The 15,404-nt window shown below is 40.5% G+C and overlaps 1 protein-coding gene across 6 annotated transcripts in view; it reads right to left on the minus strand.

The window, feature by feature from the left end:
• The window catches only part of LOC144596539 (transcriptional-regulating factor 1-like), a 207,802-nt gene that overhangs the window by 48,153 nt on the left and 144,245 nt on the right, over nucleotides 1-15,404 (minus strand). For 3 of the 6 annotated variants that reach the window (XM_078404958.1, XM_078404957.1, XM_078404959.1), the window contains 3 exons: nucleotides 8,922-9,188; nucleotides 1,383-1,746; nucleotides 744-792 (listed from right to left, as the gene is read on the minus strand). In XM_078404958.1, the coding sequence (XP_078261084.1) occupies nucleotides 744-792; nucleotides 1,383-1,746; nucleotides 8,922-9,188 (680 nt within the window). The remainder of the gene's footprint in view (nucleotides 1-743; nucleotides 793-1,382; nucleotides 1,747-8,921; nucleotides 9,189-15,404) is intronic. The other 3 variants (XM_078404961.1, XM_078404960.1, XM_078404962.1) reach the window with 3 other exon arrangements.

Raw genomic sequence — 15,404 nt, forward strand, 5'->3', positions numbered from 1 at the left:
TTTCAAAGAGAATGGAAATGTAAATTTCACATGGCATCCATGGACGACATCAATGCCTGTCGATTCTTCCCAACTGCACTAAGCAGTCCATGTTCCTCGGATTAACTAAACTACTTCAATTTTCATGATACAAGAGAGCTTATTGTCAGGTCTCCAGAGTTGTTTCATTCCTGGTTCTCATGAGAACATTTTTTCTAAGGTATCCAATCTGTCAGAACTGCTTGGCAGAATCACAGAATGTTACATCCCAAGAGAGAGGCAGGTTAATTAATCCAAAATACCTAAAAATTCCCCATTTCCTGCAAATTGTTCCCCAATTCCCCTGAGGCTATTACTCTAGAACTAGTTTCATTCGGTAGGCAGTGCCATCCAAACGGGGGAATACTTTTATTTTTGTCATCTCTACTTCTAATGCTGTGTTCTCCAGTTCCTGACACATACCCAAGGAAGAGTGTATCCTGATGCAAACCATTGAACCTCTTCATAATTTTTGAATATCTTTGTTACATCTTCCTCAAGCTTGAATGCTCTAAAGAGAATAAGAGTCTCTCAAGTCTGCGACTATCTGAAATTCCGCACCATTGACCGTATACTGCCACCTCTCCTGGCCTGAAAGCGTTGAGCTCACGATGGGATTGTGCAAACTTTTAATAGGATTTTTTCCCTTCTTCCATTCAGGAAGACAAATACACCAGAAAACAGATTTCTCTACTGCATCATAATATTTTAAAGTAATCACTTACGGTTCAATGTCCCCAGGTCCAGGGATTATTGTCATAGCATCAATGCTCTCTGAAACCAGAACAAAGCAGTGGTCGGAGGAAATACTGAAGGCATCTAGTCATTTAAAATACAGCATTTAATCTGTGAAATTAAAACCAGAGTTGGTCCTTGCTAAATCACCTGGACGTTTTTCATCCTGCATCAGCCTAGTCATTCCTGTGAATATCTATATTTTATATGAAGATATTCAACGATGTGGGACCGATGGAGTAGATGTTAGCCATTTGAGCCTTTTCTACCATGTAAATTGTATCAAAGCTGATGAATATCTTATCCCCATTTATCCATCCCCGCTCCATTTCCCTCGGTAAATCTTTCCTTTAAAAATAGCTATTTTACCTACATTTAAAATAAACTTTAATCAAACCCATGTATTAGGTGAAAGATTTCCAGATTTCTACCAATTATGTGTGAAATGCAGCTCGCTGTTTTAATTTTGAATCAGTTTTTTTGTAAACTGCAAATTGGAATTGGTCAATCTGCTGGAGTTGGAGAATATTGTCAATCGGAATGACAAAAAAGAAACTAAAATTAGAAAGCAACCAAATTAAAATCTACTTTCACATTGCATTGGATAAAGTTGTATATAAAATACTCACTAGTTCGACCAAGCAGAATACGTGGTGTTAAAGGGGTGATCGGCAGTATTGGATAATTGCCCATGTGCGAAGAAGAAATAACGCTGCTGAAAAGGCCTGAGCCCTGTCTCACTGGACTTAACATTGGAGGTGGAGTGTAGGGAGGGATCTCATGGGTCCTGTCCAGCAGGTGATCCCCCATGATTCTTGGTGAGCGGAGTTGACTTTGGTACAGTGTGGCTCCGGGATACGAAGCGGAAAGGTTGACCAAAGGTGGAGGGATGTAGAGAGGCTCCGGCCTATGTCGATACTTCTTCTTGTCTTGCCGAGATTTCAAGTTATCTTCTGTTTGTGGGTTGAAGGGTTGACATTTTCGGACGACCTCCTAAAATTTTCATAATTTGAATTTTATTGGTTTCCAGACAATCTTAAACATATCTAATTTAAAATATCGGCATTATATTTATGTATCTAACAGTAATTACAGAACAATAATAAATCATTTGCAAAAACATTGCTGCATAGATTTCCTTCTAAACACTCAATCAGAGCATTGTCCTTTCTTTTACAACTGAATAATTCCTTTTACTCTAACATTAAAATAGACCTGCCACCACGTAATAAGATTTGAAAATAAAGATTGCCACAAACACACACACACACAGGAAATTGCAAATCTCATACCTCTCCCACCATAAAAAGACCAATCGCAAACCAAAGCAATGTTTTCAAGACCAAAATGTTGCATTTGATTCTCTAACTTCTTTCATACATCATTGAAGAAAACAAAACATGACAATGGAATGCAAATACATCTATTTTAAAGCTTTATTAATGGTAGCAGATAAATTTTTAGGTGTGCTCAATGTAACAGGCAAACTTAACAGCACTTTTTTTTCCCCAATCAGCAAGCGAGCATAATCCATTCACTCAATGACCTGAGAACATGACAGTGTTAAAGATACATAAATACTCGCAATCCCTCCTCATTTATTCCACAAAACATTTGCTTTAATAAAGTCACCAACTCAGGAATGGTTGGACTGTTGTTTTGGCTTCCTACGTTACACTGTGACAAACAAATGATATTACCTAGGGCTCCCACCAAGTGAACATATTTCGATAGAGAGATAGAGATATAGAATAAGAAGATAACTGCAGATGCTGGTACAAATCAAAGGTATTTATTTACAAAATGCTGGAGTAACTCAGCAGGTCAGGCAGCATCTCGGGAGAGAAGGAATGGGTGACGTTTCGGGTCGAGACCCTTCTTCAGACAGATATAGAGATAGAGATAGAGAGAGAGAGAAAAAGAGAGAGAGAGGTAGAAATAAAGAGAAAGAGAAAAAGAGAGAGTTAGATAGATAGAGAGTTCAAACGAGAGTAAGAGCATGAGAAAGCTTGCGTGAGAGAGATTTAACCTTTAGTCCATCATGATGGACTTTAGAAGGATGAGAGGAGATCTTATCGAAACATATAAGATTATTAAGGGGTTGGACACATTAGAGGCAGGAAACATGTTCCCAATGTTGGGGGAGTCTAGAACAAGGGGCCACAGTTTAAGAATAAGGGGTAGGCCATTTAGAACTGAGATGAGGAAAAACTTTTTCAGTCAGAGAGTTGTGAATCTGTGGAATTCTCTGCCTCAGAAGGCAGTGGAGGCCAATTCTCTGAATGCATTCAAGAGAGAGCTAGATAGAGCTCTTAAGGATAGCGGAGTCAGGGGGTATGGGGAGAAGGCAGGAATGGGGGTACTGATTGAGAATGATCAGCCATGATCACATTGAATGGCGGTGCTGGCTCGAAGGGCCGAATGGCCTCCTCCTGCACCTATTGTCTATTGTCTATGATTTTAAGAACAAGATACCGTCAATACCATTCTTCCAGTTTCTATCAAGGAAGGGGTGCAACTGAATTGTTTAATCCCTTCAAGTTTTATTTTATTTGTGTGATATTTCTCATTCAAAGGTTGAAAAGGAGTCAACACTGTGGGATTTATCCGCAACAGCGGCACAGTAGTAAACCCGGGTTTGATCCTGACTATGGATGCTGTCAGTACAGAGTTTGTACTTTCTCCCTGGGACTTTCTCCCTGGATGAGGGTAAATTCAGCAAATATATGTGCAGAATATGTGCAGAGTAGAATACAGTGCCCAGCTTTGGGGGTCTTTGTTACAGAATGCTTTTACATTGAACCTGTAATTTGGCAGAACAAAACCATGCAACGTGAAAGCACTCTAATGGGTGAAATGAAATGCTGATACAGAAAAGGCTAAGAAAAGTATTTTGAGGGAGCAAGGAAAGACTCTTTCTCACATTTGTGGATATCTGTGACAAGGGGACATGAACCTAAATTCATGGGTACAAGAACAGGAAATGTGATAACCTAGGATGTTATTGAATATGGTGCAGTTAAGCCAAAACACTGCATCTTTCAACAATGGAGATGAACAAATATCTTAAATCAGCCACCACAAGAGAATAGGCCAGAGATTAATTTTTGAGGAACCAATGAAAAATGTGGCACACATATGACATGGAAGGTGTTACATCCAACTCTTCCTTTTGATATATATCTTATTTTCATCAGATCTGTTCATCGCTTGCTGTGTTAAAGCTACTGCCCATTGGGCTGGGTATCTTGATCAACTAAATGAAAAACCCAATTCTGCTCATAATCTTTGTAATTAGAAAATGGATGCCCCAGATATCATGAAGTATCTGCAGCTGCCCTTGTCCACCTGCAGCCACAATTTAAATTGAAATATTTGGTCATTTATACTGCTGGCCCACATTTCCTCTCTGCATGTAAAATGATTTCAATAAAATTCTCCCTATATTGTTGCATTCAGAATAATTCTAAACAACGTTATATTTCTCCTTTGTAATATGCTTCATTAATTGATCACTCGGAGAGAAACCTTCAACTGATTCTGTTCCTCTCCTGATTGTGGTGGTAACCACGATTATAGTCAGAGTAATATGACATGACAACAGGCTCTTCTGCCCGACTCAGCCATGTCGACCAAGATGCTCATCTGGGCTAGACACATTTGCCTGCGTTTGGCCCATATCCATCTAAACCTTTCCTAACCACGTACCTGTCCTAATGTCATTTAAATGTTGTTGTTTACTTGCACTGGCAGCTCATTCCACATATGAACCACCCTCTCTGTGAAGTAGTTGTCACTGAGGTCCCTATGAGATCTTTCCCCTCTCACATTAAACTTCTGCCTTCCAGTTTTTGATTCCCCTTCCCTAAAAAAATTCTGTGTGCATTTTTCTTATCTATGCCCCTCATGATCTTATAGAACTCCATAAGGCTATCCTAGTCGTTAGACTTTTAGACTTGAGAGATGCAGCACAGAAACAGACCCAGCAGCCCACCGAGTCCGTGCCGACCAGTGATCATCCCATAAAATAGCACTATCCTGCACTAGGGACAATTTACAATTTTTTTAAAAACCAAAGCCAATCAACGTACAAACATGCACGTCTTTGGAATGTGGGAGGAAACTAGACCACCCGGAGAAAACCCACATGGTCACAAGGTAGAACATACAAACTCCCGTAGTCAGTCAACCTCAGATCTCTGGTGCTTTAAGGCAATAACTCTATTGCTGCGCCAAAGTGTTACCTACCCTCCAAGGAATAATGCCCCAACTTGCCCAACCTCTCTCTAGAACTCAGAACCTCGTCCTGGCAATATTCTTGTAAATCTTCTTTCTATACAATCTATCCATCTTAATGGTATCTTTCCAATAGCAGGGTGGCCAAAACTGTGCACAATATTCAAAATGCAGCCTTACCGATCAATGTCTTGCACAACTGCAACATCCCAAATCCTACTCAATGCCCTGACTGATGAAGGCCAGCGTGACAAATGCCTTCTCCATCCCACTGTGTACCCGTGACATTACCTTCTCTGGTAGAGAAACTATGGACTTTTACTCTTAGGTCCATCTGTTTTACAACATTCCCCAGGGGTCTACGATCGTTGCAAATTACATTGTACCAGAATTAGGTAAAAATATAGTCAAAAATATGGAGTTATATAAGATTCTCTCCAACTGAGCCACAGGAAATGGGCTTTAATGAACATTTCTTGTCTGCATTTACTGTGAAGTTGGTCGTGGAATCTACGGAATTTCTGGAAGAGAATAATGATGTCTTGAAACATATCCATAATGCAAGAGGTACTGCTGATCATAAAGTGTATAGAGATGGATACATTTTCGATGCCTGTGGGAAGCTAGGGAAGATATTATCGGGGCCATGGCAGAGATATCTCTATCATCATTAGCAATGGGAGAGGAACCGTAAGATGGCTAATGATGTGTCTTTATTTAAGAAGGGCTGCAAGAACAAGCCAGGTAACTACAAGTCGGAGAACTTAACATCAATGATAGGCAAGTTACAGGTGGAGATTCTGAAAGATACCGGGATTTGGAAAGGCAAGGATTGATTAGGGATGTCATCATGGTTTTGTCGGTGAGAACGCATGTCTCACAATTTGATTGACCTTTTTGAAGTGATGACCAAGAAGATTGATGAGAGCACAGTGGTAGGCATTGTTTACATGGATTTTACCAAGATTTTTGACAAGGTCCGCATTGGTAGGCTGCTCCAGAAGGTTAAATAATGTGGGATCCAGAGTGAGCGACCCAAATGCATACAAAATTGGCTTGGCGGGAGGAGCCCGAGGGTGGTAGTGGAGAGTTCTTTTTCAGATTGGAGGCGGTAATCATCAGTGTGGTGCAGGGATCAGTGCTGGGTCTACTGTTGTTCATCGATATTAACAAATGGGATGGGTATGGAGTTGGCAGGGTTCTTAAGTTTGCAGACGACACCAAAATTGGCAGTGAAGAACGATATCTACAATTACAACAGGATCTAAATCATTTGTGAAACTATGCAAAAGAAAGGAAGATGGATTTTAACTTGAACAAATGCCAAATGTTGCATTTGGTAAGTTAAACCAGGACAGGATTAACACCATAAATGATAGGGCCCTGGAAAATGGGAGACTTGGGGATACAAGTACACAGTTCTGTGAAGGCTTGAGGCCCCCGAACGAGGGAGAACAAAGAGAAGATTGGACTTTTTTTCGCCTTCCATCACAATGAGGAATGTGGAGGAGTCACTGTGATGGATGTTGATGCTAAAATGTATTTTGTGTGTTCTGTTGCTTTTTATGGGTATGACTGTATGGCAAAACAAATTCCTCGTATGTTGCAAAACATACTTGGCTAATAAAGTATAATTATGATGATGATGAAAGTAGTAAAACATGTAGTCCAAGTGGGTGAAGGAGGGTTTTGGCACACTTGCCTTAGTCAGAGTACTGAGTACATGAGTTGGAGCATCATATTACAAACGCACAAGACGTTAGTGAGACCCCACTTGGGAGTATTCTGTGCATTTCTGGTCATCCAGCTATATGAAGGATGTCATTAAGCCGAAAAGAGGGAAGAAACGATTCACAAGGATGTTACCAGGACTGGAGGGCTTAAGATATAAGGAGATAATGGATAGGTTGTTTTTTTTTCTCTTAAGTGTCGGTGGCTGATGGGTGACCTCATAGAGCAATATAAAACCATAAGGGGCACAGGTAAGGCATGTAAAATCATAAGGGCATAGACAAGGACATACGAGTCTAAAACTAGAGGGCATAGATCTAAAGCGAGAGGAGAACGGTTTAAATGATACCCGAGGGTCAACATTATCACAGGCAAGCTGCTAGAGTGAGTGGTAGACGCAGGTACAATTACAATGTTTTAAAAGATATTTGGACAGGTATATAGATAGGAATTGTTCGGTGGGTTATGGCCAAATGCAGACAAATGGGACTGACTCAGGACTGTAACTTGGTCAGCGTAGACGTTGGACCATAGAGCCTGTTTCCGCTACATAACTCCATGACTCGAACCACTTTTTGAAAGCCCTGTACTGTTTTACCTGGCTGGCTGTATTTATGTTTCTAGGTAATAAAGCAGTCAACCAAAAAATAAAGTCAGATAATGACTTTGAAAACTCGCAAAGAACGTCATAAATAATGAAAGCATAAAAATTAAAAACATTTGGAAAATATCATCGAAAGACCATTTCACGAAGGACAGATTCAAGTATTCCTTCAAGATAGGTGTGCGACAATTACTGTATCTTACTGCTTATTATGCTGCTTAGTTGATGTGAGAGAATGACGGACACTGATAATACAATGAAAATGTTGTTGTTTTTGGAGGTGCTGAAGTTAAATACAATTCAGTATTCTTCATGAGCTCTGGAAAAAAAATGGACAAAAGAGCTTCCTGCCGACAAAGCGAGAAGCAATTGAATTGCAATGTAAGAGTACAGGAGCCACACTTTTCAAAGTCACACAGGGTCAGAAAGACAACAGCATGCAGAGAAAAGCAAACACAGCAAAAATTGATTTGCACATGAATCCCTTTGCATTCCAGGAAAAACTCTTTTAGGAGCTCAGAATAATTAACAACCAGACCATGCTTGCAACAGCAAGAGTTGTGTGTCCATACACTGGTATCCCGGTTAGAGCTGCCCCACAAAAATCACCGAATTGTTATAGTGCTCTTGGTTCTCAGCTGAAACAGCATCTCCCCAGTAATATAAAATTAGCCATCCACGGGGTGTTCACGACTGTGCAAGGAACCTGGTATAAACATCTGCCCTCCACTGGTGTTCCTGCAGCAAAGGACCATGGCTTGTGAAGTGTGCGGGTGCTCAGTGCTGAGACGTGGGTCTCAGGCTGCACCCTGCTAGCAAGATGAGTGCGGGCCACCGTCTGGGAGCCACAGCAGCAGCTCCATGTGTTGATGGACTGGTCCGATCTTACCGTTCCTCTCATCAACACTTGTTGGATGGGAAGTTGCTTTTACCCAACTCTGTTTGGTTGCACAGCTCTCCCCCATCCAGTGATTTCTCCATAGGTAACAAGCTCAATGCTGAGAGCAGCCATTCCAAAGATGAGCAGGCAGACAAGTGCGGATGAGACATCCCATAAGAGCAGCCCTCATGCGTGAGCCTTGCATCTCTGTGCTGAGCAGCTGCACTACTCGCCTGGCCCAGCCAAACACAATGGTTGCAATGACTCAATGCTGCCTGACCCGCTGAGTTACTCCAGCATTTTGTGATACCTCTGCTCAGGCAGCGTCTCTCGTCAGGTTCCCAGCACAGCAGCACTGTTAGTAACATTTTATCTATCTAATGCGATAATGACCCATTCCAGAGCCGATTCCATTGGAGATCTCGATCCTGGGAACACATCTTGGACACTAAGCGAGGTACCAGTGTACAAAGTTTGAAATACTTCCAAATTAAAAACTGATGCTCTCTTGTTGGAAAGATTCAATCATCCCAAATGTTATTTTTACACAATTATAAATCTATCCAATTTAATAGTCCTTTTCAATTGGCATTTTAATAATGGCTTGAGGTGATCTGAAACCCTGCAGCAGGTGCCACGGTAGTTTTCCATCAGCAAGCAAAGGGTTTCAAACAAAGCAACACTGGCAGGGTCAGTAGCAAGAATGGCAGCACTCACAGAGGATGAGCAGGGTTGGGCCACTGTGGGAGCTTGTGGTGGAGAATCAGTCATCTTCATGAGGACTGGCATCTCGTCATCTGACACATAGTTGGTAGGCTTGTCCTTGGCAATGGTGGTCTGCTTGCTGGGTTCAGCAGGCAGAGGCTTTACGGGCACAGAGACAGGCATGATGATGGGCATGAGGTGATCCACCTCTTTAGGCTGCTTCTCTCCTTCATCCTGTACAGACAACCAAAGGCTTTCAGCCTCAGATATACAGGGGTCCTACCAAAGCAATACATCTGAGACAGATCAGACAGGATCGAGCATATTCATTATGTAATATACCCTAAGCTTATAAATGCAGTTTTATCAAATGAAGAGAATTTTTTTAAACTTAATTTCAACATGTTGGTTGCACATGTACGTAAAACTGATAGACCTGCCAGACATGGATTGATTGCTTTTGATATTTTTTTTGTTCCAATCACAATGTGTACATGAAATTAAATAAAGTACACACTTAGAGGTGCTACAATTGGAGGATTTAAACAAACCAATCAATCAAATACATGATGGCTTGTTCTAATGTTGCACTATATTCGAGAGCTGTCAATGAAATTTCAAACACCAGTAGATTCAAGTCAGTTGTAGATAATTTGCACGCTCAATAAATTATAATTAAGTAGAACAGTGGGTGTTATTGACTACGTGCACTGAAAAAGGCTTGATTATAATTGTGTATTGTCTTTCCGCTGACTGGATAGCATGCAACAAAAGCTTTTCACTGTACCTCGGTACAAGTGACAATAAATTAAACTAAACATGCGAAGGTTCAACCTATATGTTTGTACAAGATTCTCTGATGCTTTAGAACTTTTAAGACTTCAGCCTAGCTGTGAACATGCAGAACAGACTTAGGAGCAGAATTGTTATTGTTTCAAAGGATGCAAGTGATGCTGACCGCAAATGGAAACCACACTTAGAAATCAAATTTTCGGTAGCTATCATAAATCAGTTTGCCCACATCATTTCTTTGTTCAAAACAGGTCATTGCAGTTTGCCTGAAGTTAGAAATTGCCATTAAACCATGAAAATTGTTGTTTTGAATTACATGGCACACGGGGCCGACAATAAGGATTGCCCATTATCTCTCAGAAAGTAAGACTCTATCCCTCCTGTTCACGTTCCAGTACATGCAATAAGCAAAGCACACGCATTTCTAGAAAATGGTGAAGATATTCAGAAGGCATGATAAGGGTCATTGACTTGAAATATCAACTGTTCCTCCCTCCACACCGGCATTTTTTTTGTTTTTACGCACATACGTACATTTTATGTTGAGACTCAAGTTGATTCCCTAGCAATCTTCATTTCATTTTCTGTGAAATTATTAATAATAACTACATTTTACTTTGATTTGCTGTTCATACGAATACCAGAATCTGATTAGCTGTGGAACCAGCTCAATAACTCCACTTTGCCTGTTAATAGTGCCACAGTAAAACTGACATTGGAGAAGTGAAATGAAATTTCCAGTTTTCACTAACCAAGTTCCAGTTTTCAGCTGACGGGCAACTTTCTTACAAGTTAGCAATCATTTCCCTCTAATGTTAAAATCTAATCTTACACAAAATAATCATATCAAATGGCATTATAAAAGCCCCCTAACAACTATGAAACTGTGCACGATGAACAATTGAATTTTAAAAACATAGATAAAGCAAAGACAAAACGGAATAGAAATACAGAGGTGCAATAATGCCCTGAGAGTGTGTTTAGTCTACAAAAAAAGATCATGCCTCAGAAGAAATATTCGTCCAAATTTTGAGATCAATGGTTCCAGAAGGCTTCCCTTGAAGAGTGAGCGAAAGTGTGAAATTCAGTTCCACGACATGACATGTGCTGTGCAGTGTCTCTACCTAAAAGCAATGTGGCCTTCAGAACACCAAGTCAGAAAGTGAATGTTTGTACTACAGGCCTCCTAATAGCCAGTGGTTGAGGAACATGCATGGTAGATTTGGGAAAGATGTAAAACAACAGGGTTGTTGTAGTGGGTGACTTGAAATTCCCCAATATTAAATGGGATTCCCTTAGTGCCAGAGGCTTAGATGGGTCAGAAAATGTGAGGTGCATCCAGAAGGATTTCTTGACTGAGAATGTAGATAGTTCAACCAGAAAGGGACCTACATCTGGCTTGGTGATCAGTTTCAGGAGATCATTCTGGGAACAATGATTATAACTATCAGGTTTTCAAACAGTTATGGATGAGGGTAAGACTAGACCACGGGCATAAATGCTAAATTGGGTAAAGGCTATTACAACAGTATTAGGCAGGAGCTGGAGAGAGTAGATTGCAAATAGGAAGCCATTGGGTAAGGCTATAGGTGATATGTGTAGTAGAAGCAGATACAACAGGAACAGTTAAAGGTATTTAGACAAGTGAACAGGCAGGGAATTGAATGATTTAACCACGAGCAGGCAGATTGTAGTTCCATTGGTGCTATGGTTGCTAGAGATTTATTATTCTAAATTACCGTGGCGGCACGGTAGCGCAGTGGTAGAGTTGCTGCTTTACAGCGAATGCAGCGCCGGAGACTCAGGTTCGATCCTGACTACGGGTGCTGCACTGTAAGGAGTTTGTACGTTCTCCCCGTGACCTGCGTGGGTTTTCTCCGAGATCTTCGGTTTCCTCCCACACTCCAAAGACGTACAGGTATGTAGGTTAATTGGCTGGGTAAATGTAAAAAATTGTCCCTAGTGGGTGTAGGATAATGTTAATGTACGGGGGTCGCTGGGCGGCACGGACTTGGTGGGCCGAAAGGGCCTGTTTCCGGCTGTATATATATGATATGATATGATATGTTCTAAGTAGCAAAGTTAAAATTAAATTTCTGGTGATCTTACAGAGAGTGAAATAAAGATCATGCATACTCATGGGATAATGGTTGAGAATTAATTATATTTAGAAGTGTTCAGAATAAATCATTGGAAATAATGACACATCACACTTATAAAGGTACCTCTCCAGTGCTGGTGAGGTTATTCAGTGGCTGAAATGACAGAACACTTAAAACCCACTAGTGCTTCATTCCATAGGCCATAACCGTTTGAATGATTTTTACATCGGAAATAGTTGAAGTTCACAACATACTATCGGTTGTATGTCGTATTTGCAAAGAGTGCAAAAGTACAGTCCATGGAAGAGCAAGATTGCATTGAAAGATTTCAAGATTTTGCGTTAGAGTGTGGATGTCAGAAGTTGCAGTCACAAAGTAATGCAGTTATGATAGCAAGCAAGGGCAATTTTACCACCATTATAACTGGGTGGCACGGTGGCGCAACGGTAGAGTTGCTGCTTTACAGCGAATGCAGCGCCGGAGACTCAGGTTCGATCCTGACTACGGGTGCTGTACTGTAAAGAGTTTGTGCGTTCTCCCCGTGACCTGCGTGGGTTTTCTCCGAGATCTTCGGTTTCCTCCCACACTCCAAAGACGTACAGGTATGTAGGTTAATTGACTGGGTAAATGTAAAAATTGGCCCTAGTGTGTTTAGGATTGTGTTAATGTGCGGGGATCGCTGGGCGGCGCGGATTTGGTGGGCCGAAAAGGCCTGTTTCCGCGCTGTATCTGAAATATGAAATATGAAAATAAATAACTGAAAATTCTGGACTATGCCAGTTGTAGCTAAATTAAAAGTAGGATTCAATCTGATCAGAATTGTTTTCATTATTCATTATTTTATTAAACCGTCTGATTTCTTGCAATATTTTAATTATCATGTTTAACCAGCAAAGATTTACTTTGAGAATGAGGATTAAACTTTCAGTTTCTATTCCTGCTGCACAATTTGGTGGTTCAGATATTTCTACTGAACCCTCCAAAGAACAGAGGGAAGTCTGAAAACTAAAAGAACAATTGCTTCTGCTGAACACCTTAATAGTGTCATCAGATAAAATTCATTTCTCCAAGGTAATTGCAGAAGAATTGCAAACACACTACATATGGCCTTTTCCAGACAAATTCTTCCACAAAATTCAGTCATCAATAAATAATGGTGCACAGCTAAAAATAATGCCCACATTCAAATCTCTAAACCCAAATTGGCAAATTTCATCAATGTTCAGCCTCAGCTTTTAAAATACGTGCACTCAGAGATGAATATTTGAGCATCTGACTGAACTTTGAAGAGATTGTGCAGGTTAGGTGTACAACTAATCTGAATATATAGATTCTACGACTCTCAATTCGAACTAGAGCCCTTCCTTCCTTGGTGCCTTCATCAGAACAGCATTTTTTAAAAACAATCTGCTCACTGCACCGAGCATTTCTGACAAAACGTTGACATGTTTTTTTCCCCCCCGCACTCCACAGATGCTGCCTGGCCTGCTACGTATTTCCAGTCTTTTTTGCTTTTATATTAGTTTTCCAGAATCTGCTGTCTTTGCTTTGAGGCATTTTGTCCATCTTCCATTCTAGTTTACTTAATTCACCTAGGCACTCTTCCCTTTCACTCCCTCACCCAACCTCTTCTGCTGAAAGATCCTGGCCCTCTCCCCCTCACTATCACATCAGCACCCCTACTTACCATTCTCAGCCCCACTCCATCCAGGTCCAGCTGCCAATTATTGATGAGGAAAGTACCATTTAAGAAAAAAGTGATTCATGATTTAATAAGGACAGGACAATCCTGTGCTCATAAACAATCCCTCCTGCAGATGTCACAGCCAGGATTATTTCCATCAGCAACAGGGCTATTGAACAACAGCACAGTCCCGTTGAGTTCCATCAGAAAAAGCAAATAGCATCCATCAGGCAGTGCTGAGAGTTAGTATGTGATAAGATAATTGTATCACTCCCATAACAGTAACACATTATATCACTCCCATAACAGTTCAGTCATTTAAACAATGGGCTTGTTAAATAATAGGCACCTGGCCATGTGTTATACCTGACTCTGCCATAATGGAAATCTCTTCAATATCTGATTCATTTTACAAAATGTCTTACTGAAAACAATTACAATTAAAAACTTGATTGGGAACAAAGATATACCCACTTGTACAGGTAATATTTCAACCAATATATATTTTTTTAAACTGGTCCAATTGGGAAGTACAAAGAGTTTTTTGGAGTGAGTAAACACATGAAACTGTCTTTTGAAATTTCTTACAACCTTGATATGGGAATCACAGAGGCACTCGTGCTTTTACATCTCAGGGCATAAGCAATGCAACAAGGTCACACTTACTGTGGATGTGTAATTTCTGTTAGCAGTGATTTAGCAGCCAGCTAGCCACTCTCGTACACTTGGTAACACAAAATAAGACTACAATGCAAATGCAATATCTAGTCCAGAAAATAATTGGGATATTTTCACAGGAATTAGATTAACACGTTTCCAAATTGATACTTGCCCATCATAAAGGCAAGCAAATAAAGTGCTCAAAATCACTGGAGTTTCTGTATATCAATATTTTAATGAATGCATATATTGATATTAAAAGTTACAGCCAGAATAAGTGGACTACGACTCCCTGAATTGTGCCTGTCGTGAATACTCTGTGAGTAACTGGGATTTTACACACACAAAATAACACTCGATTCCTCACCTACAGCCGGATCCGCGCCCTCAACATCTACGACCCCAAAATGCTTTAAGTAATCATCTCGACCCGAAACATCACCCCTTCCTTCTCTCTGGAGATGCTGCCTGTCCCGCTGAGTTACTCCAGCATTTTGTGTCTACCTTCGATTTAAACCAGCATCAGCAGTTCTTTCCTACACATTTTATCCTCCGTTCTTGTTTCCCCCCCCCCCCCTCCCCCCACCAAGAAAAACTAGTTCAGCTTTAATTGGGAGACTTTGTTGAAGCTTCAGTCACCAGTTCAGTTTACTGTAGTGCATTGCAACTTCCCTTGAGTACATGGACTGCTGGAAATAGAATATGCTAGGGGCAAGAACATCACTAAATTCCATCAAAGCACTCAGCTCCTTGCCTAATAGTGTTGTCAATATCTGGACAAGGTCTGAGACTGAGATGCACCATGATAATACCCTATTATGGCCAGGAATGGAAACTACGTTGTACAAAGGTTTTGTTTGAAGACAATATTAAAAGAGGAAAACAATGCCAAAAATCCCAATCTTAATCTAATTTCAGATCCGTCCACATTTGGGTATTCAAAGGCATGCTTGCAGTCTTATATAAAAAAGTTGCAAAAACGAGTTACTGGATACAATTGAAAATTATTAGGATTTTTCTTTTGCTGAAATTAGAAATATTTGTTCAATTTCTGTAAAAATCCAGCAACATGTACAGTTTTCATGGAAAGGGCTAATACCCAAATATTGTGTGCTTACAACTGACTTGAATTGTATAAAGTTTTCTCTGAGTTGAGTTTTCACTTGGTGCCTCTTTGCAGAAACCTCTCCCCTCTTTTATGTTCTTTTTGCCAATTACTTCAGTCCCTTTGGTAATAATCCCCACAGTAAGAGGTAA

The sequence above is a fragment of the Rhinoraja longicauda genome, chromosome 9, assembly GCF_053455715.1.
Source record: "Rhinoraja longicauda isolate Sanriku21f chromosome 9, sRhiLon1.1, whole genome shotgun sequence".
NCBI lineage: Eukaryota > Metazoa > Chordata > Chondrichthyes > Rajiformes > Arhynchobatidae > Rhinoraja > Rhinoraja longicauda.